This window comes from Malus domestica, chromosome 04 (genome assembly GCF_042453785.1).
Source record: "Malus domestica chromosome 04, GDT2T_hap1".
NCBI lineage: Eukaryota > Viridiplantae > Streptophyta > Magnoliopsida > Rosales > Rosaceae > Malus > Malus domestica.
The window spans coordinates 28,207,518-28,231,492 of NC_091664.1; the positions used below are offsets into that span (position 1 = coordinate 28,207,518).

Below are 23,975 nucleotides of genomic sequence, written 5' to 3' on the forward strand. Positions count from 1 at the left end.
GCGACGTCACCAAATACTTGTATATCTAACATATCCATCTCCGGGATATGAATAAAGCACCACTCAAGGTCCAAATTGCGTAGTAATTTTTGTATACTTTATGGCTGCATCTAAGCTCTTCGTTAGACTGTCTACGCACCCTCAATAGAGATCAAGCCATTCGTAGTTCAACTTCGCTATAACTCGACATATAACACAGTCTGTTCAAGCCAAAATGCATAACACTCCTCAATCAAACATTTGGACTTAACGAGCATGAATTATTCGATTCAAACTACATAACAGCCCGCATGACAATCAAAGTTTCTATTTCATCTATCATATAAATCATTATATTTCAGCATAAAATCGTTATTCATATCATGTAATATATCAAAGAATCAATAAAGCACAATAGTATCCTCTAGTCGCAATGATCACTGATCTAATCATATTAATAACAATCATATTCAACATCATTCCACAATAATCTCTAGTAACCCATTCCATGATATCAAGGAGACACAATATTAACATTTAATTATGTTAATCAATCAATTAGATCACACCTCAATGCACAAAATTAATAAAGGACTTCTATGTAATACCCTGCCTGGATTTCAAGTAATAACTTGATAATTCTAATTTATATTTACAAGATCTATTGTGGGTAATTTACATTCACTCGAATCCAGTGTACAAATCTAACTTATGGATATGAGCAAGAGTAGGGATTCCGAACCACTCAACAGATTCCAAATCAGAATACGATTCCGGACCACTCAACGGAATCTAACCACATTGGGTTCCAGATCACTTAACGGAACCAAAATTATCAATCGGTTTCTCGCATGTAAAATTTGTGTCATCGATCACAATCTATAAACATCAAGTATAGAATCATGCTTTATGAAATCATAATCAAGTCCCTGACAACTTCGAAGGAGTCACCCAGATATCCAACAACTTTTCTAATTCAAAGCACAAGATTCTCAAAATCCATCGTTCATATATACATTAAAAACTAGGGTTAGAGGGATGCAGTTCGGCCGAAGCCTACATTTTTGAAGCTTTCTCAATCCAAACTCAATGAAACCTGAGGTGGATACGATCCCGGACCATCACTCAAAGGAATCGCGGAGTAGGAGGGATTCCGGACCATCTCTCAACGGAATCCGAGTGGATACGATTCCAGACCATCAATCAATGGAATCGCGAAGTATGAGGGATTCCGAACCATCTCTCAACGGAATCCGAGTGGATACGATTCCGAACCATCACTCAACGGAATCGCGGAAGGCCAACAACCACATATACAACGACTCAAAGAAATGAGACAAGCACAAGTTACTTAATTTACAAAAGCTCAACCAAGGGAAATAAGGCACAAATATTAAATGTAGAACAAATTAACAAAGAGGGAGATGAAACCATATCTGGGTGTCAAGAACTCAAGAGCCTGTCGAGCAGCATTCATATGGGATCTCTTTGAACCCTTATTCTTTCGGGTTGCTCAGTTTCAAGATATTTCAAATGTTATGGAGAATCTATCAGAGTTATATTTAGATGGGACTTCCATTAAAGAAATGCCTTCGTCAATTAATAAACTCACAGGCCTTGCTGTTTTGAACCTATCTGGTTGTCAAGAACTCAAGAGCCTGCTGAGCAGCATTCATATGGGATCTCTTCGAACCCTTATTCTTTCGGGTTGCTCAATGCTTGAGAAGTTTCTAGATATTTCAGATGTTATGGAGAAGTTATCAAGGTTATATTTAGATGGGACTGCCATTAAAGAACTGCCTTCGTCCATTAATAAACTCACGGGCCTTACTGTTTTGGACCTATATGGGTGTCAATAACAGAAGAGCCAGCCGAGCAGCATTCATATGGGATCTCTTCAAGCCCTTAATCTTTCTGCTTGCTCAAAACTTTGAGAAGTTTCTAGATATTTCAGATGTTATAGAGAAGCTATCAAAGTTATATTTAGATGGGACTACAATTAAAAAACTGCCTTCTTCAATTAGAAATCTTCCAGGGCTTATTACGTTGAACCTAAGAGATTGCAAAAAACTTGAGTCTCCCAAGCGGCATTTGTGATCTCAAGTCCCTTCACTATCTTAGTCTTTCTGGTTGCCCAAAGTAATTATTGGGTATTGCTCATTTATCATTATTGAATACATTAGAACTCTGCAGAAACAATTTTAAGAGCTTGCCTGCAGAAATGAATTGGCTTCATTGGTTAACAAGTCTCAAATTGGAAGGTTGCTAGAGACTGAAATCAATACCAGAGCTTTCATCAACTATGAGGTTCATAGATGCCCATGATTGCACAGCTTTGGAATCTGTTTCAAGACCAAGCAAGTTTTTTCCCAAGAATCTTTACTTGACATTTTCAAACTGCTTCCAGCTGGTGCAAAATCTATTTGAAGATATTGTGGAAGCTCATCATGTCTCTCTCTCTCTCTCTCTCTCTCTCTCTCTCTACGTGCGAAAGTACGAAACATATCTAATGCAGGTCCAGTTTACCTTTGTTTTCATTCTGCAGGGTAATCTGCAACCTCTTTCCTTGTTTATGTATCTTCCTGGAAGTAAACTTTTAGATTGGTCCAGCCATCAGTGTAGCAGATCTTCCGTAACCGTGAATCTACTACCAGTCTCGGATCATAAGATTTTGGGATAATATGCACATTATACATCTGATCTATCTGCTCTGTGTTTTTGTACCTTCAAATGAGAGCATGGCGAGCGCGGTTTCTGCTTTGATTTGCTTGATTTGAGAATCACAAGGGGCATGTTACTTGAGTCAGATTATGTGATTCTGGGGCACCAGTTCAACAGCATCGCATCAGGAGTGGAGTTCGTCTCTTTTATGCCAATTGTGAGGAGGTGCATAATCTCTTTTATGCCAATTGTGAGAGGAAGCTAATTGTAACTTGTAGGGCTGGTTTGGTATTGCTGTGCTTTGAAAAAAAAAGCTGATTCTGCTGTGCTGTGAGAATAAGCGGCTGTGAAATAAACCTGTAGAGTGTTTGGTAAACTTTTATGTAAAACATATGCGAAAAAAAGTTGGTTTTTCAAAGCTGGGTTTTGCATCCTCTTGTTTTTGGCTTTTTTTTTCACTCAAAATTGTGAAAAAAACTGAAGCTGAATGTTTACCAAACACAAAAAAGTTCCTAACTTTTTTTCATACCAGCTTGTAAGCCCATGTGGTCCCTTTTATCCCAAATTTGAGGTGGTGCGTTATTGAAGCATGATACAGCCAGATCAATTTCACTTTCCAGAACAACACTATCATCATGAGAATTCTGAAGCCGAACTTGGGGCTTTTTGCAAATCACTGGTAAGAGTTGCTCATTCTGAGAGGAACCGTGAGGGGTGTTGCTATAACGAGGGTGAACAAAATGGAAGTGATACCTCTGACGCAGAAGATTTGTATTCTAAAAGATTGGTACTTCCTGATGGGGCAAAGGAAAACTCAGGAGAATAATCCCTCTGTGTTGGATTTGATGGCTCAGTCCTGTTGGGTCTCGACCCTTTCTACGCGGACCTAAACCCAAATTGTTGTGGCTCTTTAGTTGGCATATGCGAATCACATGCTAGGTCTTTTTAGTGCTAGTCTATAAAGCCTAAGGGTAGGCAAATACCCATTGATTATGGGTAACCGCGGTTACCCTTTCCATTTAAATTAAACAGTTACGGTTATGGGTAACCGTTTAGATAAATAAACGGTTATGGGTATAACCGTTTATTCTTGAAATTTAAATGGGCGGTTATGAGTATTAACCGCGGTTATAAATAGGTAACCGTTTACTCATTTATTTTATATATGTAAAAAAACTAACACAAACCATATTCTCGATCCAATAATACTTAGCACCTAATACATTAGCAAGGAATTCATAGGTCATTCTCTCAATAACACTGCTACAGGAATGATGATTCTCATCATCAAGGAATTCACCAAATTAATTTAAATTCTTTGCGGGTAACCGTGAAATTGACAAAAATGTTTTGACAGAAATGTCTTCTAAACAATTTTTGTAACCCAATAATACTTGGTAAATATTATATTTACCTTCATTGGTAACAGTTAAAAATATCATCCGTAAACTATTATTTCAATTATTGGAATGGTATAAGGACTTAAAAAATTAAAATACATAAATGTATGATGAATGTATCTATAACGGTGTTTAATTGTCAAAAAAAAAAGAAAATTATGACATTTTTTTTTAATTTTCAAGTTGTTAAAAAACATGTAAACGGGTGAAAAATGGGTAATGGTAAAAAAAAACGATAAACGGGTTAAAAATGGTAAATGAGTAAACGGGTATTAAACGGTTACGCTTAAATGGATATGCGGTTATAGGTATGGTTAACCGTTCATAAACGGTTATGGATATGGATATAACCGTTTAGGCAATTACCCAACGGGTAAACGGTTATGCGGGTATGAGCATAAACGGTTATGGGTAAATAATCGCGGTTACTCGCCCGCCATAACCGTTGCCCATCCCTACCTACACTAAGGATGAAGGTAGTGGACTAAGCTTCACAATGAGTTAGTAATAACAAATTTACTTTTACCGAGAATAGAACCTAAAACCTTTCACTTATAAATAAAAAATAATATTACTAGACCGTAGTACTAAATGGCGATGAGTCTATGAATTGTGAACCGAAATGATTTTGAGTGGTGAGGATGGCTTTGTAACCACTAAAACCTACTGGGGTCAATGAGTGATATGATCTGATCCGTTCGATCATTAGACCTTTATGAGGATAACTTGGATGAAGAACTCTAGTGATTACTTTCACCGTCACTTTGGTGATCTCTCAAACAAATAACGCAATGTTTTTTTTTTTTTTTCCATACATAATGTGTTATTGGTCAGAGATGCAAGTGCTTGTAAGTCTTGGATTATGAGGCTGGGTTTCATGTCTTGTTCAATAGACCTTATCAAGTGACGTAATGATGTAGTCAAGGTATCGATAATTTTAACAATGCAGGTGACATGTTAATGATAGATAAAAGCACTTTCAAACAATACATATAAACAAAACGTCCTAAAAACACACCACTAATAGGAAACTTTAACCATTTTGGTATTGAAAACGTTCTAAACCAAAGCTTGATACTTCATAACAAACGGAAAATTTTCAACCAAAATTTCAGTTCTTTTATGATGAACACCAAAATTTTAATTTACATAAGCCTTTGCCAGATTTATGTTGGAACTAATTCCATTGTGGTAATACATTGGCCTCCAAGTATCGTCTCCATGCTTTCAACGGACCAACCCCTCGGCCGCTCGGAGAGGTTTCTTGGACTCTACGGTTCATAAATATGCCTCTGGCTGCGAAACCCATAAACTCACTCTGGTCCATGAAACTACGCATCCGTGATGCAAAGCCACCTTCACGGGAGAAACCCACTCTGTAACTCCAATCAGCAGACCGGGGTTCTTGCGTATGGGGAGGAGCAGCTAGTTGGATCTCAGTTTCTTGCACCGGTGAACCATCATCTTCGGAAGATGTAAGGTTCCCCATTCCGAATGATTCCCAATCAACATGCTGCAAAATCACTGCAGCTCGGTCTGTGTTCTGCGCAGGAAGATTTTGTGACCGAGTTACTTGAGCTAATTTGTCGACCTGAACTTTCAGTTCGCTTAGTCTATGACCAATCCTTGAAGATACAGCATCGTACAGCTTTCCTCTTGATACATGCTTAGCTCCTTCAGAATTCAACAAATCATCGAAGTAGATTGGATCGCCAATAACCACCGTTACCTACATTGTCCAATTATATGTGAAAACAGTAAGCTGAACAATATATAAACTACATATTAATAGAACCCTGTTTGTCAACCACCCTATGAAATTATAATTCTAACCCTCTAATCAAAACAAAACAGAATTAACAATTATGGACAATTTAGTAATTACATAAACACAAATTTTACTGTTTTTTATATGAACCTCACTGCTATGTAGTAATAACAGCCCCTATTTTAAAATTAAAAATTAAACCCTCTGGACAAGAGAACTCGGTGTTTCGTGGATTTTGGTGGTTGGGTAGATTTTTTATAGGAACGAGACAGAGATCGGAAGAGACATGTGGTGGTGATGAGTTGAGGGCGTGGTGCGGTTTCCATTGGCTATGATGCATGCTGGGTTCTGGGTTCTGGGTTCAGTTTTGCAGGGGAGTTTTATTCTTCGGTAAAGGCACACGCAGAACTTGGGGATTTGGGATCGAGAATGAAGGAGGAAGGTTATTCAATTGGCTGAATCTAGAGAGAGATTTCGTGTGAGGAGCTCGCGATGAGAGAGAGAGGGGGGGAGAGAGAGAGAGAGAGAGAGAGAGAGAGATTTGGTACGCAGGTGCGGTTTCCGTCGGCTATGATGCATGCTGGGTTCTGAGTTCAGTTTTGCAGAGGAGTTTTATTCTTCAGTAAAGGCACACGCGGAACTTGGGGATTTGGGATTGAGAACGAAGGAGGAAGGTTATTCAATTGGCTGAATCTAGAGAGAGATTTTGTGCGAGGAGCTCACGATGAGAGAGAAAGGGAGAGGGAGAGAGAGAGAGAGAGAGAGAGAGAGATTTGGTATGCAAGACGAAACGGTGAAGCAGGTGAGAGAGAAGGACAAAAAAATGAAATGTTTTGGGGCCAAGAAGGACGATGTCGTATCGGGTTTCCAAAAGTTTTTTTTTGTTTGTGTCAAAAATTAAAAATTGGCACACATCAGGTACATGAGATTTGATAGAGGTAAACGTAGGGGGGGGCGGCAGTAGGAAGGCTTTTGCAGTGAGACCACAAAGAATTTTTACACGTGCATCGCGTGTGCGACTTAGCTAGTGTATCATAAAAGAACAAAACACTGGATAAAGCGTGAAAGGTGTCATGGACTGTAATGGTAAAAACAACAATCAAATCCTACAGCAGACAAGGCTACATGCGAAGGTATATCTGCTCACTCGTATAATTTCTAAGTATCAAAGTATCTAGCTGGAAGGATTATACCCTATCGAACGGAAACTGAGCAGATCAACACTGAATATGTACTGATAATAGCAAGTATTGGACTTACCGTATTGCCTATCCTTGGGATGCTAGCACCAATAGGCATAATGTCCTGCATCCCACTATGCACAAATGGAACAACCATGGGAATATTGTCGGCGTCAAGGACCAACCTGCCAAGTAAGAAAACGCAATAGTTACTACCGCAAAGTGTTCCAATGAAAAGAACACTACATCCAATTGCTGGTCTAATCAATGTGCCATAAGTTACTATTGAAGACTCTCTTTACAGCTTACAGATACAAGCAAGGGAGCAATATATCTTTCAAGAAAGGGAGATCGGATCCTCACCTCCCGACACCTCTCTTGGAAGACCCCATGGTTTTTCCACCATCTCGAGAACGACTACCTTCTGGGAAGATGTGAACCCAGCCACCTTGATTCAATTTTGAAATAGCCTCATCCATTCCCTGAATCAATCAAACCATAAAGATGAGAACGTGGCATGGTTCTCACACTGTCATTACTCAAAAAATAAAATAAAACGTGACTGATGAAAACATAGAAGAACAAAAACCAAATCAAACATCAATAACTAAAATCTGCATATAGAGTATATAGAACTGTATCCATCATTCTGCACCAGAATCATTCAGTTAAGCGCCAATTAATTATAAGACAAATTTATAACTTTTAGCCCTTCCGTAGACCCAAGGTACATATGAAATGTTCAAAACAAGTAAGGAAAGAGCATCCTATCTTTTGATTTATCATACTAAAGGACCCATTTCTAGAAACATATGAAAAGAAGAAGATAACCATCAAAGCACTACTTATATGCTGCAGAGGTTTGGTTTTATTTGCAATTATACGTGTCATGACGGCACTAGTACTAACAAACTACCCAACACCTTCAACAAACTTAGTGAAATAATTAAAAGACTACCTTTTGATAAATCCCATCACCACGAGAAACTGGCAGGACTTTGACAGATCGAAAAAATGCTGAAGTTACAGGATTTGCAAAACAACGATCAGACGCGCAAAGTGTCCACCTCAAGTTCTGAGCATCCAGAAGAACATGTCGAGGAAGCAACGCAGAGAGAACAAGCGGATCATCCATAGAAGCAACATGATTGCTGACCTGAAATGAGAATTAAAAAAGTAGCCATAATTACCAATGGGAAGCCAGAAATAGCGAAGGAGCAAATGGTACTGATGCCAATCAATTCAGATGCATTAAGTTTTAGACCCGTAAATAGGATGCTGGGGCGTTACCGTTATAAGAGGCTTGCCTTTGGGTCTGCGTAGCACGGCATCATGTAATTTTTCTACACCATACACCTATGACACCCGAAAACCCACATTATTCTTGCAGCCCTCAAAATACAAAATTACAAAATAAAAAACACATAATACCCCACAATCTCACCTACCTGAACCTGATTTAATCCATTCATAAACACATGACAAACATTGCCAATGACCGGAACAGCCACAGCTTGAAGCATGCGTAGAAGGATTGATTCTTCTTCAGCATTGAAATCCTTACCCACTGCAGGCACCACAATACAAAAAATCGCCCTTATACTGCTGTCCTCACCGAAAAACCGCCGCAGATTCTTACTTGGGTAGATTACAAACGCGCAAACTAATCAAATACTCCTAAAAACATATGCAAATTCTTCAAGCTCAAAGATTTTCACTTCGCTAATGGAATCATAGCGAAATGCAAGCCTATACCGATACGAACCGGAAATTGTCCTCAAGATGCAACTTTTAAATTCGCTAATCAGTCTTGCCTCCTATCTATGCTAGTTAGCTAACTGATTTTTAACAGAAAGACACAATCTTTTACTACACAAAGTTAGGAAATTGAAATTCCTTCACAGAAACAAATCAATCAAAATTTGCAATCCATCGGAAACGAAAATTACAATAAAAAGAAAATGAATTCAATTTAATTGAAGGAAGGAGGGAGGAAAAGGACCTCGTTTGCGGTAGAAGGCGGTGGAGGAAGGGAGGGAATCACGGCGGAAGTCGCGAAATCGCTCGAGCCAACGCTGCAATGTGGAGGAGAAGTAACCGTCGTTGGAAAAAATGGGGTGGTGCCGGAGGCGGCGATCCACCTCCACCCTGAACCGCTGCCTGAGCCGCAGCTGCACCGACAGGGCCTTGCTCTTCCATAGATCGCCACGCTCAACCCTCGCAGCAGCCATTACAATTGAATCAGAAATCGAAGAGAGAGAGAGAGAGAGAGACACTGAGGTTCGAGACGATTCAAGAGAAAGAGAGAGTACCTAAGCGCGAGTATAGAGAGTGTTGGGTTCACGTTCGTTGTGCCCGGGCCCGTGGTGCCTATACTATTCGTTATTGGATAATGTTAGGTTAATTTTCTAAACCGAATATAAAAATTATATGATGCGTCACATATAAGAATTAAATACGTTTATAATATTTAATTTAATAATTTAATTATCAACAATCATATTATTATATGATTTAAAAAGTAATATCTTTTGTTATTATCCCAAAAGTTTCTCTCCAAGTCTTAAAAAAGAAGTCTTTTCTTGTCAAACTGTCTCAAAAAGTTGGGAGCGATAGATTGTTTTAGTAGATATGGTATTATTTTCAACTCAAATGTGTTTGGGAATTTTTTTATTTTTTAAATTATCATTATTATAAAGAGGGAGGGGATTCAAAATTCACGAGGGGTAAGTTTCGAACCTGGATAATTTGAAATGGCAATTATAAATTGAAATTTTTATCAATTTTAGTAATATAAACTCCCTAACTCCAATTTTAGTAATTGAAAAAGACAATTATAAGTGAAAAAATTATCAATGTAAATTTCTAATCAATCAAACAATGCGTAGATTTGAACTCAGAATCACCACGAAAAAATTGAGATTTTGTGTCACTAAATCAACTATTACTTGGTGAATGCTGAAAGAATCATAGCCCAAAACATGGCACAGACTCACAATCGGTTTTCCGGCCAATGCATGGGAGGTGTCCAGACTCGGCCCATCTCAGGCCCAAGTGTATTGCCCCTCGGTTCATTCTCCGTTATATAAATCCGAATCATAGCATGCAGAACATTGTAAGAAACAAACCGAAAGAGGCTGTGAGAACAACATCGTATGCTCATTCATTAGTCGTTACACAAAAATTTCAAGAGCAAACATCGGCGTAGAAACCGAATTCCAATGGCTTCACAGCCTATGCCGACTTAAAGAAAATTCCGAAAGAGAAGAGGTACAGAAAGAAGGCGGGATGTTTTTAATGCCGTCACATTGAACAATTCCATCCATCTAAGGCTATTTTTTGTCGAACTCCCATATGACGCCTCCATCCTCTGCAACACCGAAGCAGGAATATGTTAGCATAAGCTCTATAAACGAAGCAGGACAAAACTTACAACAATCAGATATGTATAAGCCAGTTCAGAACAACCGAGATTGGCTAAAACTGATTGCACAGACCAAAAGAGATCGAATGCACAGACCAAAAGAGATCGAATGCGTGCCTAAGGTAACCATCTCTCTTGATATACAACAAAAAATGCTTGTACATGTCTTATTAAGGCATTACAACAAACAATGCCGTGAAGGTAAGCAGTCTGATCACAAATTTCTTACTATAACATCTTTCGTAATTTCCTAATGTTCAGATGTCCAGTATAAACCGAGAACCCGTAAGTGCATAATTCCCCATCATGGAAAATGCTCAAAGATACATTGTCTACTGTTAGCATTGCATCTAACCAAAAACATTATAAACTTGCAAAGGTGAAAATTATAAGGGAACTTTAACGAAAAGGTTCCGGTACTGTTCACTTTAACGAAAAACCACATTTTTAGTACTATTCACTTTACCTTTTATTTGTCCTTATCGTTAAAACTCAAAGTTTTCAAGCCCTTTTCATTAGTTTTCCTAAAATTATTGTATTTGTCTCTTGACCAGACCAGAACCTGTGATCAGTATGCAGAACGCAAGGTGTTCAATCCTACTCTTGTTTTCGGCCCTAGAGGTTGAACCCCTACCTTAAGGAAAGAAAACTAACATCGGAATTATAGGGCATACCTCTAACTTTCTTGTTTATCCAGACCTCCAAAAGCATGCCAGCACCAATTCCACCAGCAATGCATGCTCCAAAAAACGCAATGTTGTAGGGTAGGGATCTTCGAGGAAGAAAATAGCAATCTGGAATCTGCCTAATCTTTCTGGGAAGCCGCTTCTTTATCCCTGGTTTAACACCAGGGTCCTTCTGCATGTCATTGCCTACAGCTTTCCAATCCACCCCTTTGAACGGGTCTCTTGGCTCTTCGGTGGCCATGACTGTAAAATAGTTCAATTTAGAGCCTGCACAACCTTGAATCTGAACGTCGTACGCCAAGCAAAAAAACAACAGTAAATAAGAAATCCAATGGAAATTTAACCGCAAAAAACATGATGGTAAATTGGTCATGAAAAGGTTTAAAACTTAATCAAGTACATCAATAACTAATCCAACTTATCATTAGCCAATCCCATAAGCAAATCATTGAGCACTAATTATATGCAGATTTTCTTCAATCCATAATTTCACCCAATGCTTTCTGAAAATTATGCAGAAATCTTAAAACTGGAATTTGCAGCAAAATAATTACCAATTAAAGGAATTTAACTGGGCAAATAATTAACAATTCATATGAAGATAATAATCCCAAAATCAAGCCCTAGAACACCGAATTCTGCATCACAAATTCACAATTAAACAAATCGGGAAAAAATATCCGAGTAAGAAAAAAGAAAATTTCCCAATTAAAAATCGTGCGTCTATGCAATTCAAGATCACAGATACCAAATAATAAGTAAAAAGATACTATACAGCAATCAGCAAATGTCACTCAACTAGTGCAAGTTTGTGTTTGGTTGCTGAGAAAATTGAAGGAGATACGACGAGAAAGTAACTTCTTACCGAAAATTAAATCTTCCAGACGAAACAATGAACGGATTTTGATTAGAAGGCGATTGAAGATTGTATGAGGTGTTTTTTTTTTTTTTTTTTTTTTTGTCAAAGGTGTTTGGTTGCTGAGAAAATGGTCACAAGAGTAACCAGTGAGAACAAAACCCTGGGTTTTTCTCCTCTTGGTGCTGTTTTAGCGGGGGAGTCCGGATAGAAACCCGGACCCGACCCGTTCTATTTGGATTACTTGATATTTTGGGGGCCGGATTAAAAGGCCCAAATCATGCCCTATATAGATTAATGGACATAATACTATAGTTTTTGTTTTATATTTTATTTTTTATGCAAGTAATAATAAGAAAGAGGAATCGAACTCGAAACTTTCAGCGCAAAAATAAGAACAAGAGTCGAACTCTTAATTTTATCACGCGTACGAAGGTAGAATGCTCCGCCACAAAAGTTAAAACTCCAAAACAGTTTGCAATGTAATTGTTCAACTATGCAGATAACTCTAATTTATCATTCAATTCCAAGTTTCAACCTCGTAACAAATGTTGAGAGTTGTCCCACATCGATGAGGGACAATGTTTGCTAACAAACACTTGAAGGGATTTCATTCATGGCCTCCCGAATTTCTTATTAACAAGCTAGTAAATAGTAATGCACATTCTTTGCAGATCACATCCCTCGTGCATTCGGTTTGCTTGCCTCGCAATCTGCCACCAGAGTAAACCAAAGCAATCTCTTTCGCATTCCCGGATCCTACTTTCTGCAAGCACCAAAGGAATCATCCTGGCCAGCATACATCGCCCCTCTCTCGTTTGAGGATCACCCTTGATACATAATCTGCAACTGGCCCGAAAGGAAACTAGAAGCTCATTTCATCAATCTGGATGAACAGAAAACGACCAAGGAAAACTTATAGACTAATAGGTACAAACGAAGAGAGATTCTGTACATGGTTACTTGGCGTTGTTGCGTAATAGACTAGTCGATGATGGGAAAGGATATGGCATGAACCTTGAAACGAGCATCAGCAAATAAAAATTTTAAACTTTGACCCCGCATTCCCAACATCCAAGTAGTTCACATCAACTGCAACTTCCCCAAGATCGTCTGACCAGCGCCATGAAAAAATTGTATTCTTAATCTTCAGGAACTTATTTTAGAAAAACAAAAATGGCATATGACAAGATAAAATATCGCACCTTCGTATATAGTCCTTGCAATATTTACATATTCGGGTATGAGATCTCTATATATGATTCCATCTGGACGGGCATCCAGCGCTACAAGGACACCTGAAAATCAACAAGCCGCATTACATTATGTTTATGATATGATAGCCATTGAAGCTAATTTCTTCAAATTGGTTAGGCAAAGGTACCTGGTGCTGCCCAAGCTTTAGTTGAATCGCTTGGCAATGGAGCAAGCCAGAGGATGTTTCGCAAGTTCATTGAATCATCATAAGTCACATTCGACCCTAAAGGAGGTGATATTAGAACAACAGGGGTAACACACGTTTCACTACAAGGTATTACAACATTATATCACCAGTGTAATTGCTTGATATGAGTAACCAAAAATTCGAGGAACAAATTAGTAATGCTGAAAGGAGGATTCAACTTTAGCTTGTTTCTTCGTTAATTTTTCTATTTTCAGATAAGTCACTACAAAAGCAGAATGGCTAGTATTCGAGTACTAAAACAGATCTATGAATTGCGAAAAATTAAAGATGTTACATAGGGATTTACCTACTTGACAGTATCCCATGTTGTATGGAAATACTTCCTTGTCATATGCAGGGTATTCTTTAGCATGGAACCTATCAACCATAAAAAGACATAATCTTAAACGAGCCAATGATGGTTAAACATTGTTTGCCATGCAAATTACAGCTCAAATGTTCCGACAAAAGGACACTGCAAGAAAGATACCAACTTACAATATACCAAGTCTTCCACTGTCTATGGCAAGAAAAAGGTGTCCATGGAATAAATCATAGCGACTCAACGACACGTTCAATCCAATATTGGGACCCCGAGCAAGAATAAGTTCAAACAAAAATTCAAGATATGAATTCAACTCCTGCAATGCAACAGAAAAGCACTCTATGAATTCAAAGAGAGGATTAATTTCATGACTAGAACAACTCAAAAACTTGAAGTTTCATTTTTTTCGATGCAAACCTCACTTATGAATCGTCTCCCATACGGAGTTCTAGTAAGCTCGCATCTGTCCTCTTTCGATCCTTCAACATCAGGCACCTAACACATTACTAAATTAAACATCCTCTAGTTACAACTAGTGGAAAAAATAACAAGACAATCCGGACATTACTTAAATTCATCATAATTTCAGTTCCATCTCCAAACTAACTAAAATCCAACACAATGAAGACCGATTACGGAACAATTGGAAATCACTCTGCAACAATTTATCATAATGTTACACCAAAGTTACAATTTTTCTCCAAATTCAAGCACAAAAGGCAATTACATACATGATAAATTGGCAATTATTAAAAGCAAAAATGAAAAGGAGACTGACAGTGATCATAGTCGGATCCAAAGCGCGTTGAATCGCAGCCGGGTCTCCGCCGGAGTCAACAGCCAGGCGAGCCAGCTCCAAAACCGGCCGAGGCGGCCACCAAACGAGCTCATCCTCCTCCCGCTGACACAAATCACCACCCTTTTGCTTCAAGCTCAAGAATTTCCGATTCAAATAACTTGGCGGGCAATTTTTCTTGGCAATTGGCGAAAAGGGTACGAGGAATCTGAAGCAGGAAGTGAGTTCTTGGGCAACAATGGGGTCAACGGACGAAGAATGGGACTTGGGGCCCAGCAGAGAGAGCAGGTCCGAAGGAGTGGCTTTGAGAGAAGGGTTTGGAGAAGATCGTCGTGGAAAGATTGGGGAAGATGAAGAGGCTGAGATGGAGTAGGAAGCAGTGAGAGAGAGGGAGAGGAAGATTGTCAGTCGTAGTGAGAGAGAGGGCTTCCCCATTTGCTCTCTTCCTCTCCTCTAACATCACCCCTACAAAATATGGTTGAGATTTATATTTGCCAATTAATTTTAAGAACAAATTTGAAAACTTTTGAGTTTTAAGAACAAAATAAATGATAAAATAAATAGTATCAGGATTGATTTTTTAATGTAAAAATGTGATTTTTCATTAAAGTAAACAGTACATGAAGTTTTTTTGCTAAAATTCCCTAAATTTTATGATGTAAGTTTGACTTTCTTCGGTTAGTGGGTTTACCGATTAATCCAACTGAAATTTGTTGGGTTGGGTTAAGTTATAAACTTTAAAAAATTTATTTCCGGATAGAAATCCGATCACCCGTCCAATGGGTGAGTTAAGTTGAATTAAAATATTATTCACCGATTAAAAACGATCCATCCGAATATCAACAATTCTTTACCATACGTATATATTACATACTCATATGCATAAAATTTAATAGTTTTTTTTTTGTTTGTTGAAATAAAATTTAATAGTTATTAAGCACATTTGTTTATTTACAACTTTAGTTACATGATAAAATTTAAGTATTAAGTAACAAATAGTGATTCTACAACACCAAATTCACAAGATTTAAGTTTACTATTACATATGTTTTAAATTATTTGTCACTCATACTCCCTTTAGGAATAAGAAAGAAAGTAAATAATCTCAACTTGTTAAATCTGTCCGACCCAACCCGCCTTACAATGGTTTGGGTGGGTTCGTTCGTCCAATTTTTCGGTGAAAATGAGTTTTCAAATTCAATAATGACATGAACCTATTGAGTTGGCCAATGGATTAAAATCCAACCTGACCAACTCACCCAATGCCCACCCTTGGTGGGAACTAGAATGAGACTCCATTTAAAAAGACAGATGATTTCATTATCTTCGGACAAATCAAACATAGATATTGGATATTGCTAACCAGAAATAGAATTATGTATGTCCTTTGTTTGTTGCCTCCCTTAACATAAACAATGCTTTCTACACAAACATGATGATGGCAGGCTGAGTTTTCCTGCCTCGAAATGGTGGATTGTCATGGCGAAGCCACCAGTTGATCATTTTTTTAAGAAAAAAAAATTGACCGCCTCCAAAATGTCATTCATAAAAAAAGATAAATAAAACAAAATAAAATAAAACTTAGTCAAGATGTGATATTAAAATTTTCCAAAGCGTTCAACACAATAGAAGTGTTGTCATTCAACTTTCAAATAGTACGTGTTTTGTGTACCGTCCAGATTTGTGCTAGAAGCAATTTTGGCATCACTGTTCCATCTCTTCCGTTCAAACAATGCACATAAACAGGTTGTCTTGTCGCTTCATCTTTATACTCCCCACATGAAGATTTCGCACTCTTTACATTAATGCTTCGCCGATCACCGAAGAACCTCCAACAAGCAACCAACCATGTAACTTCTACAGTATCCATGTTATAACTCCTGCACCAAGAGAAGCGTTCTGATCAGAAATCTGGCCGTAAGGATCTTGCCATCAAATACATTAACAACATATAAGAACGGAAATAGTATTGACACTAGCTTGCAACGTTCTTGCATAACCATGAGTTAATCTGTCATTCGTGCCATTTTATTCAAGTTGCAAAGCAGCCTGACATGTATATCACGCCGACACTTATGCACAGATACAACTAGTTTAATGGCGTTGTAGCCTGTGCACTTAAAATAAACACTGATCGACCTGTCATGCCCCTGCACTATAATTAGTGAACCATGAATGACAGTCGTTGCATACTGAGGAAAATGACAATCGTTGCATACTGAGGAAAGGTGTTACCTATAACGACCACATTGCTTCAATTACAGACCACCGAGTTCATCTACAACTTTGACGCCAGCTGTCTTATCCCAATCCTCAGGGGAGGCTACATCTGCCATTATCTTTTCTTGACCACGCCAAAGGATCTGCAGGAGGTATTCCCACCCGAGATCAGTCAACCACAAATATTGAAGAAATAGGTTACATTAAGACTATGTAGAAGGACTTACCTTGTCAATCACCCCGAATTCTTTAGCAGTTGTGGAATCCATATAAAATGGTCTTCTCATCACTTTAGCAACAGCCTCCTCTGACTAATACAAAATAACACGATAACATAAGTTCCCTACTTTTGCTCATATGCTGATTAAATCTTATAAAGAGAGCTTACATTTCCAGTGTGTTTGGCCAAAAGCTTTACGAGAATGTCCCTATTTGTGATTACCTGCAAAGTACTTCACCCAATGTAAAAGTTTCCACAAAATGCACAAAATAAATTAAATTCAAAAGATTGTGATGTTATAAATGAAATGAAAGCTTACGTCCTCACAGCCCCTCAGAAATTTCCTCTCATTATATTTTGCATAATGAACAGATAATAACAAAGTGAAAGAAACCTTCCTATTTTTAATCCTCCAAATAAGTTCGGAGGCCATGGAAAAAAAAGAGGTGATGCACAAATATGTGATTAGGACAAGAACAATTAAATGGTAGAAAGAAATGAACGAGGAATTCACCTCTTTTGCACGAATAAGAACGTCACTAGCAGGCATCAGTCCAGATGATGGGACACGAGGTTGCTGGATCATTGCTGAAACAGGATTGAAGGAAGTTAACAAAAGTTTTAAAGATCTGAGATTGCAGCCTTTTAAAGCAAAATGTGTCATACCTTTGGCATGTGGCATCATAAATCGTTTGCCCTTAGTTCCTGCTGAAAGCAATAGACATGCTTGACCTATAGCGGCCCCAACGGCAACCGTATGTATCTGAATGAGCAAGAACAAGTATGTACTATGGTAAAACGTACAACATTCATATCATAAACAAAAGCAAATCATTTCCATATTTTCCAATGCCCAAAACCCTTCGCACATGTAGTCCGGGGAGTAGGAAGAGGAACATAAAAATGTCAATAAACACTCCATGTGGCTCCACTTGCATGTGCATATCTCCACCTTAACACAATTGCTAATCTAGAAACACCTCATGTAGCTCCAAACTGACACCCAGAACACTAAAACTAGAGCAATAATTATGCTCAGTGCAACAATTCTTAAAGTGAATCACCTCATTCTTCATCTGCATCAGAGCATCATAGATGGCAAATCCCTCTGACTCCATGCCAACCTGAAAAATAAGCATTTGGAATACATGATAAAGATAATTGGTAGAGACATCATTTCATATGCATCTTCCTTTGAACAGAAACACCAGACTTACGGTTTCACCATCATCACGGGTGGTTCCCGTCGAATTAATATAAATATATATAGGTTGTTTAGGATCCATCCATTGCAGATACATCAATTCCGCAACAATAAGCTCTGTGACCGCTGGCACTAACTGAAACATAAGAGCAATTTTCAACAGATTTCACAAAATGCACGAACGAAGTGACAATAAGATTGATTGAAACCTATTATGAATAGTTTCGCCATTATTCCAGTATAATTCCAGTACAATTCAAGGCTTACACTCAGAAACAGTGCTACTTTATCAAGACAAACACTCGCCCATTTTGTTTTTGCATCTCAGCCCCGAAGACTTGGGGTGCGATGGCAAGTGTCTTCGCCCATGAGCGGTAGGTCTCGGGTTCGAGACTTGGGAGCAGCCTCTCCATAAATGGGGGTAAGGCTAGCCGACATTCACCTCTCCCAGACCCTGCGTAAAGCGGGAGCCTTGTGCACTGGGTACGACCTTAACCTTAATCTCAGCCCCGAAGACATGCTCTCTGGCCTCCCAATTCGCACCCCAAAAACGACATGTACTATGAAAAGACAGCAGAATTTGATACTTCCATAAGATGGCATCTACAATAATATAAATATTGGAATCAAAAACTCACAGGCATGCCAATATAAACTATTCTTCCGTGGAGTAACAACGAGGGCAGGTCTGGAGGTGGCTTCCTGGGCCTATGCTCGTTGTAAGAAACCGATCTTTCCACCTAGTTGAAGCAGAGAACAGCATAAGATTAATAACCAAACAAAATACGGATTAACTGAAAATAACATGGAAACAAATCATTAATTACTACTACAGCATTAACTATATTACAAAAATCAATATACAGTGAAAAAACCAGAAAATCCAACTAGCACCACCATATCATTAAAACCCCCCATTAAGGGAACTTTTCGGTACTGCATGCTTTAACGAAAAATCACATTTTTACACTAAAAAATCAATCTTAATACTATTTACTTTGCCTTTCTTTTGTCATTTTCCTTAAAAGTCAAAATTTTCCAAGTATTTTTTATTAATTTCTTTTAAAATAACTAATTCAAAATTAAACCTTTTGAACAAAAACTAGCTTAACCAATACAAAACTAAGATTCTTTCAATAATATCAATGGTGCCCATCAAATTAATTAAAAAATTTCACTTCAATCCTTCAAAAACAGAAGCAATTCATACTTCTAAGTAAAAATTTAGAGAGAGAGGGGTACTTGGGCGGGAGTGGCCATGAGAATTGGTTCATCAAACACATCCAAGTACGGGAGAGAGTCGGAATTTTGAGGCGGCCGGTTCAGCAAGGTTTCCGGGGACTTGGCAGCCACCGCAGCGAGCCTCGAAAGAAAGGGATCCTTGGGGTTTATTGGAGGAGTTGGGATTTTAGTCGTTGCTTTGGCGTTAACGGAGCAAAAAGCTGTAAGCTTTCGAGCATTTCTGGGTCTAAACGACGACGTAGATGCTGACGATATGGAGATTGGCAGCTGCAAACTGCTCGCCATTCGAGATACTTGGTGGTTGGTTCGTTGAAGTCGGAACTTGGAAGGCTTTGAAGCTTCGGCTGGGAATTTGGATTGGTAGTGGTGGGGAAGAAGTTGGGGATGTTCTGTTGGCCCTTTTAGAGCCCACAAAATGTTGTCCATATCGGCCCAAAAATAAAAATACTTGGCATCATAAACACTTCATAATCATATACTTTTCGATGTTTATTTTTCCACTGTAGCGCTTTTAAAATAACTGAAAGCGTTTTTAGTGAAAATATTTTTGAAAACAATTCTTAGCAAAAATTCAAGAGGAACCTAGAAAAGCACTTAAAGCTTCCTGCAAGAAGCACATATATGGTGCTTCTTCTAAAAGGCACTTAAAAGTGTTTTTGAAACCCAAACTCAATTTCACCAAAACCACTCTCAGTTATTTTAAAGACACTTCCAACCGAGCCTTTGATTTATTACTTGAGTGTAATTGTACATTTATAGGGAATATTTTTTCTCACCAACCTCAAATGATTCTGATGCTCACCATTATATTTATCACTATTAGATAAATTTTAAATTTCAATGTGTCGTGGATGGATCAAATAAAAAGAAAAGAGTAACTTATACAATTCACCTCGCTCAATTGTATTAGGATCAGTTGTCCACGTGTGAGTTATATAAATTTTGAAGATTATTTGTATGCCATCACATTGGCGATGAGTAGATGACAAAGCAACTTCTAGAATCACATTTACAAGCCATTTTTAGCTTTCCACACTCTTCCTTATTTATAGTAATTGGATTCAATAAAACGAAATCAACGTAAAAAATGAACAAGAATGTGTAAGAAACTAAAAAGTGTATGAAAATCACTTCCCCTTCACAATAACTAATTATTAGACAACAAACCATTATGAATCAGAGTTATCATAAGGTTGGTTGCGAACACGCGAGTCATAAATTTTGAAAAACATTTGTTAAGATTATTGACACTCTAAATAGTCATAAAACTCAAAAAAGCAATATAAAATTATCATACACTCTAAAAAGCAATATAAAATGAGGACTAACTTCTACTGCTTTTAAAATAACCGTAAACCGTTTTTTGTAAAAATGCTTTTAGAACAAACATTTAGTAAAAATATAAGTGAATTATTGAAAAATACTTGAAATTTTTCCTACAATCACATAACTTGTGCTTCTTGAACTCAAAAAAAACCAAACTTTTTTTTTTCATTTCTAAAAACGCTTTTAGTTATTGTAAAAGCCATAGTCCTCAATAAAAGCTAAGTAAAACAATTCAACACAGTTACACAAGATGGTAGTAAAAACAAATAAACATATATAAATATTAAATATTTGACACAGAGTAAAAAACCATGCCTAACGGATGGCCAAAATTCTTACATAAAATCATCAATCAAAAGGGTAAAACAAAACCGACACTTGAAGAACCCATTCAATGAGTGGCGACTTCAGTTTCACCGTGACTTGCAAGCAAAGGCTCTGCTTCGGGAGCCTTCTCGGCGAAAACCTTGGCAATTTTCTCTGTTGGAACCAAAGGCAGATAGTAGGAGACCCTGTAACCCTTCTCCGCAGTACTCTGCACGGTCTGGTTGTACTTTTCTGTACAATACGCTGCGGTTGGTACAACAACATCAACCACCTTCGGGAGGACTTGGTTCACCTTTCGCCAAGCAGAAACAGCATATTGCTCGGCTTGTGGTTCGTACTTGGCATACAGGTCTTTAGCTGCGGGTTCACACTTGGAGTAGACAGATTTAGCACAGCTCGAGGCAGTGTCTACAACCCCGGCACGCTTAAGCTCAGAGGCAACCGCTCGTGCTGCCTCTGGAGCCTTTTGAGCGGCGGATAGAGCTTTGGATGAGGCTTGCTTAACCAGTGGTGGCACACGGCTGTCCAGCTTGGTAACAGATTGATCAACCTGAAGAAGTTCCAATTGCATCATAATTAACAACTTCGCACCTTTGTAATACAACCACCAATTTAACTAAGCTAGTTGAAATCGAAATAGATGCAATCATTGATTTGCCGCACAGTAACCCAAATACCGTAAGGCACATCAAAATGTACAAAGAAGCGATCGCATTGATCAAGATGCGCAATGAGGATCAAATTTATACCGGTTATACTTCTTTTTTGACAAATATAACTTGTTTCGTTTATTCTAAAGTGGTTATTCTATTCTAGGTAACGAAGAGCATGGTTATTCTCAGCTCTTGGGTTCAAGAATTCCTACGTAACTCGAGCGCCACGATAGCAAGGAAAAAACCTTGAAACATGAAAAAATCGAAGTACCTTGCGATCCACAAAGGTGAGGAGGTGAGCGGGGACATCATGGTACTTGTTGTAGACAGGTCCAACAACGGTCTTCACCGTTCCTTCCACGGACTCAACACCAGGCTTTAAAGGCCCTGACCTTTCCTTGGCAAAACCGTACAGGTTTATGAAGCAAACCGCGGCATGAGCAGCAGCCACTTGAACAAATTGGAGGTACTTGAGCCTCTGTTCCTCCTCCTCGGTCTAAAAAATTACAAAAAAAAATATCAGTAAATACAATTACACTTAAAAAATAACTCTTTGTTTATCAATTTAAGAAATTGATAAGAACAAAGGAGCAAATTACATGACTTGGGTAAATTACTATTTCTTAAAATCCCCTTATATTTTCTTTTCCAAATTTTCTAGGCAGCCAAACCCAGCCAATCTCAATCACAAATGAACAAAGTAACTGCTACTCAGCCTAAACATTTCAACAAAAACATAAGTAATTAACACTAATCAAAATTATTCACTGTTATCTTAAAAAATGGCAAGAGCAAAAGGGAAAAACTACAAAACTTGTTTTTCTTACGATCACATTATATTTTGTATTCCAAATTTCCTGGCAGCCAAACACTATCAAACTCCAACCAAAATGAACAAATAAATTGCTAATAAGAACAAAGGGTAAATTACTAGGGAAAATCTCAAAACCCCAATCCCATGATAATTTAAATTCCAAAACTTTCTGGGCATCCAAACACTATCAAAGAAATTGCTAATAACAACACATGGGTATTTTCTCAAAAAGCCCGTCAACTTCTCAATTTCAAAATTTTCTGGGCATCCAAACACCAACAATATCTTCCAAAAATCAACAAATAAATAACACAACAAGGAAAATCAGAAGGAATTTCACGGTTCATACCATCTGTTGCTGCACCGGCACGCTCAAGTCTTCCTGGGCCATAACCGAATGCTTTTCTTTCTCGTTGGTTGGAATTGAAAATTGAAGGTAAAGATTGGGTTTTTGCTGTAATTTGTTGGAGATTTGGAGGACGACGACTAGGGTTTTATAGGAGGAAGAAAACCGAATGTTAAATCTTAGCAATTAAGAAATGATCGGTGGCCGTGTGTTTCGGCGACGCCAACCGAATCCGAACTCCGTGTGAAAGTTTGTTATGTTTGGCGGGGAAGGAGTCCGTCAACGCTAAGCCGTTGACTGCGTGGGGAGAATGACGTTTTGGACCTTTTGGCGGTGGGGCTAAGTTCGAGAAGGTTCTTGGGTCGTGCTTGACCCACTGGGTCAAGGTGGGTTAGGTTTCAAGGTCCAATATAATAATATGAGGCATTGAGAATCTTTGGACTTTAAGGCCCAAATTGAGATACAGCACATATATAATGGAAATGACGATGCTAGAAAGACTATTTACTTGAATTATATATTGTAGACTATAGGATGTTGCGTTTCAACCATTAATCGTCATATTATGTGATTTACAAAATATGATATAAAAATATAGTATTCCTAGCATTTTTATAATGAAAAAATTTGGAAAATTAATGTTGTTATTATATATGTGTTTAATATAATCATCATCTGAAATGCAATCATCATCTGATCATCGAGATTGTGATTGTATAAAATACATGCAAGTAAGCCAAATCTCTAGTGATTAAGGGCTTTTAATCGATTTTTCAAAAATTTAAAAATATATCACTCGAGCAACACTCACATCCTCCTCGAATGAAACTTTCTAAAATTCAAAGAAAAGGGTAAATTCTATAACATGGTCCATCCAAAATTTGGTTGATTTTGAAAATTTTCCCAAATTAGTGTTCAATTCAAGCTCATGGTTAGTTCAAATATTAGAAAAAAAATTTCTAAGGTTTATCTGGCTGTCAAATCACGTGATAATAAGACCACACAAAAAGACAGCATGTAATTTTTTTTCTCTCATCCTTACTTTTTTTCTCACCCGATTGATAGATGGAGATGCCGCATGGAGTAGTCGTATACAAAACGCT

The 23,975-nt window shown here is 38.0% G+C and overlaps 6 protein-coding genes across 13 annotated transcripts; 1 reads left to right on the forward strand and 5 right to left on the reverse strand.

The window, feature by feature from the left end:
- The first annotated feature begins 1,403 nt into the window (after window positions 1-1,403).
- On the forward strand, window positions 1,404-2,076 carry LOC139195090 (disease resistance-like protein DSC1). Its single transcript, XM_070820283.1, has 2 exons — window positions 1,404-1,744; window positions 1,842-2,076. The coding sequence occupies exons 1-2, from the start codon at window positions 1,404-1,406 to the stop codon at window positions 2,074-2,076; spliced, it is 576 nt and encodes a 191-aa protein (XP_070676384.1).
- Window positions 2,077-5,061: 2,985 nt separating this feature from the next.
- LOC103408535 (uncharacterized) lies at window positions 5,062-9,337 on the reverse strand. Its single transcript, XM_008347376.4, has 7 exons — window positions 8,992-9,337; window positions 8,438-8,556; window positions 8,280-8,345; window positions 7,948-8,145; window positions 7,353-7,471; window positions 7,069-7,174; window positions 5,062-5,769 (listed from the first exon to the last, which is right to left on the reverse strand). Exons 1-7 carry the CDS (start codon window positions 9,218-9,220, stop codon window positions 5,218-5,220), a joined length of 1,389 nt encoding a protein of 462 aa, XP_008345598.1. The 5' UTR covers window positions 9,221-9,337; the 3' UTR covers window positions 5,062-5,217.
- Window positions 9,338-10,127: 790 nt separating this feature from the next.
- LOC103433920 (uncharacterized) lies at window positions 10,128-12,126 on the reverse strand. 2 transcript variants are annotated; one of them, XM_008372218.4, is made up of 3 exons: window positions 11,965-12,126; window positions 11,088-11,342; window positions 10,128-10,359 (listed from the first exon to the last, which is right to left on the reverse strand). In XM_008372218.4, the coding sequence occupies exons 2-3, from the start codon at window positions 11,338-11,340 to the stop codon at window positions 10,322-10,324; spliced, it is 291 nt and encodes a 96-aa protein (XP_008370440.1). In that variant the 5' UTR covers window positions 11,341-11,342; window positions 11,965-12,126; the 3' UTR covers window positions 10,128-10,321. The 2 variants fall into 2 exon arrangements, with proteins under 2 accessions (XP_008370440.1, XP_008370439.1); XM_008372217.4 differs by having other exon boundaries at window positions 11,088-11,382; window positions 11,965-12,120.
- Window positions 12,127-12,452: 326 nt separating this feature from the next.
- On the reverse strand, window positions 12,453-15,016 carry LOC103433919 (uncharacterized). Of its 7 annotated transcripts, none has more exons than XR_011580210.1 (8): window positions 14,503-14,999; window positions 14,142-14,219; window positions 13,898-14,040; window positions 13,711-13,777; window positions 13,340-13,435; window positions 13,161-13,253; window positions 12,973-13,068; window positions 12,453-12,841 (listed from the first exon to the last, which is right to left on the reverse strand). XR_011580210.1 is itself a non-coding variant. In XM_008372215.4 (8 exons), the coding sequence occupies exons 1-7, from the start codon at window positions 14,953-14,955 to the stop codon at window positions 12,986-12,988; spliced, it is 1,017 nt and encodes a 338-aa protein (XP_008370437.3). In that variant the 5' UTR covers window positions 14,956-15,016; the 3' UTR covers window positions 12,453-12,841; window positions 12,973-12,985. The 7 variants fall into 7 exon arrangements, 2 of the variants coding, with proteins under 2 accessions (XP_008370437.3, XP_008370438.3); XR_011580211.1 differs by having other exon boundaries at window positions 12,453-12,798; window positions 12,911-13,068; XR_003772756.2 differs by having other exon boundaries at window positions 12,453-12,804; window positions 12,911-13,068.
- A 1,074-nt stretch (window positions 15,017-16,090) lies between these two features.
- On the reverse strand, window positions 16,091-19,839 carry LOC103433918 (ATP-dependent Clp protease proteolytic subunit-related protein 3, chloroplastic). Its single transcript, XM_008372213.4, has 10 exons — window positions 19,407-19,839; window positions 18,803-18,904; window positions 18,178-18,300; window positions 18,025-18,084; window positions 17,627-17,723; window positions 17,475-17,548; window positions 17,129-17,182; window positions 16,968-17,051; window positions 16,756-16,883; window positions 16,091-16,400 (listed from the first exon to the last, which is right to left on the reverse strand). Exons 1-9 carry the CDS (start codon window positions 19,830-19,832, stop codon window positions 16,779-16,781), a joined length of 1,125 nt encoding a protein of 374 aa, XP_008370435.3. The 5' UTR covers window positions 19,833-19,839; the 3' UTR covers window positions 16,091-16,400; window positions 16,756-16,778.
- Window positions 19,840-20,989: 1,150 nt separating this feature from the next.
- On the reverse strand, window positions 20,990-23,173 carry LOC103433917 (REF/SRPP-like protein At3g05500). Its single transcript, XM_008372212.4, has 3 exons — window positions 22,876-23,173; window positions 21,984-22,208; window positions 20,990-21,609 (listed from the first exon to the last, which is right to left on the reverse strand). Exons 1-3 carry the CDS (start codon window positions 22,915-22,917, stop codon window positions 21,124-21,126), a joined length of 753 nt encoding a protein of 250 aa, XP_008370434.1. The 5' UTR covers window positions 22,918-23,173; the 3' UTR covers window positions 20,990-21,123.
- Between the last annotated feature and the right edge of the window lie 802 nt (window positions 23,174-23,975).

Bases quoted from the DNA above. Each gene is read 5' to 3' on its own strand.
- LOC139195090 (XM_070820283.1), top strand. From the start codon at position 1,404: ATGAAACCATATCTGGGTGTCAAGAACTCAAGAGCCTGTCGAGCAGCA. The intron at 1,745-1,841 runs GTTATATTTAGA...TGTCAATAACAG, and splicing joins GTTATGGAGAAGTTATCAAG to AAGAGCCAGCCGAGCAGCAT.
- LOC103408535 (XM_008347376.4), bottom strand. From the start codon at position 9,220: ATGGCTGCTGCGAGGGTTGAGCGTGGCGATCTATGGAAGAGCAAGGCC. The intron at 8,146-8,279 runs GTAACGCCCCAG...TTCTCATTTCAG, and splicing joins AAGGCAAGCCTCTTATAACG to GTCAGCAATCATGTTGCTTC. The intron at 5,770-7,068 runs GTAAGTCCAATA...TGGACAATGTAG, and splicing joins TCCCAAGGATAGGCAATACG to GTAACGGTGGTTATTGGCGA.
- LOC103433920 (XM_008372218.4), bottom strand. From the start codon at position 11,340: ATGGCCACCGAAGAGCCAAGAGACCCGTTCAAAGGGGTGGATTGGAAA. The intron at 10,360-11,087 runs GTATGCCCTATA...TCGGTGTTGCAG, and splicing joins GATAAACAAGAAAGTTAGAG to AGGATGGAGGCGTCATATGG.
- LOC103433919 (XM_008372215.4), bottom strand. From the start codon at position 14,955: ATGGGGAAGCCCTCTCTCTCACTACGACTGACAATCTTCCTCTCCCTC. The intron at 14,041-14,141 runs GTTTGCATCGAA...GTTGCATTGCAG, and splicing joins GGAGACGATTCATAAGTGAG to GAGTTGAATTCATATCTTGA. The intron at 13,069-13,160 runs GTGCGATATTTT...GGCGCTGGTCAG, and splicing joins TGCAAGGACTATATACGAAG to ACGATCTTGGGGAAGTTGCA.
- LOC103433918 (XM_008372213.4), bottom strand. From the start codon at position 19,832: ATGGACAACATTTTGTGGGCTCTAAAAGGGCCAACAGAACATCCCCAA. The intron at 18,905-19,406 runs GTACCCCTCTCT...TGCTTCAACTAG, and splicing joins TCATGGCCACTCCCGCCCAA to GTGGAAAGATCGGTTTCTTA. The intron at 17,724-18,024 runs GTGATTCACTTT...TTGCTCATTCAG, and splicing joins TGATGCAGATGAAGAATGAG to ATACATACGGTTGCCGTTGG.
- LOC103433917 (XM_008372212.4), bottom strand. From the start codon at position 22,917: ATGGCCCAGGAAGACTTGAGCGTGCCGGTGCAGCAACAGATG. The intron at 22,209-22,875 runs GTATGAACCGTG...GTAATTTTTTAG, and splicing joins TGCCGGTGCAGCAACAGATG to ACCGAGGAGGAGGAACAGAG. The intron at 21,610-21,983 runs GTACTTCGATTT...GAACTTCTTCAG, and splicing joins TCACCTTTGTGGATCGCAAG to GTTGATCAATCTGTTACCAA.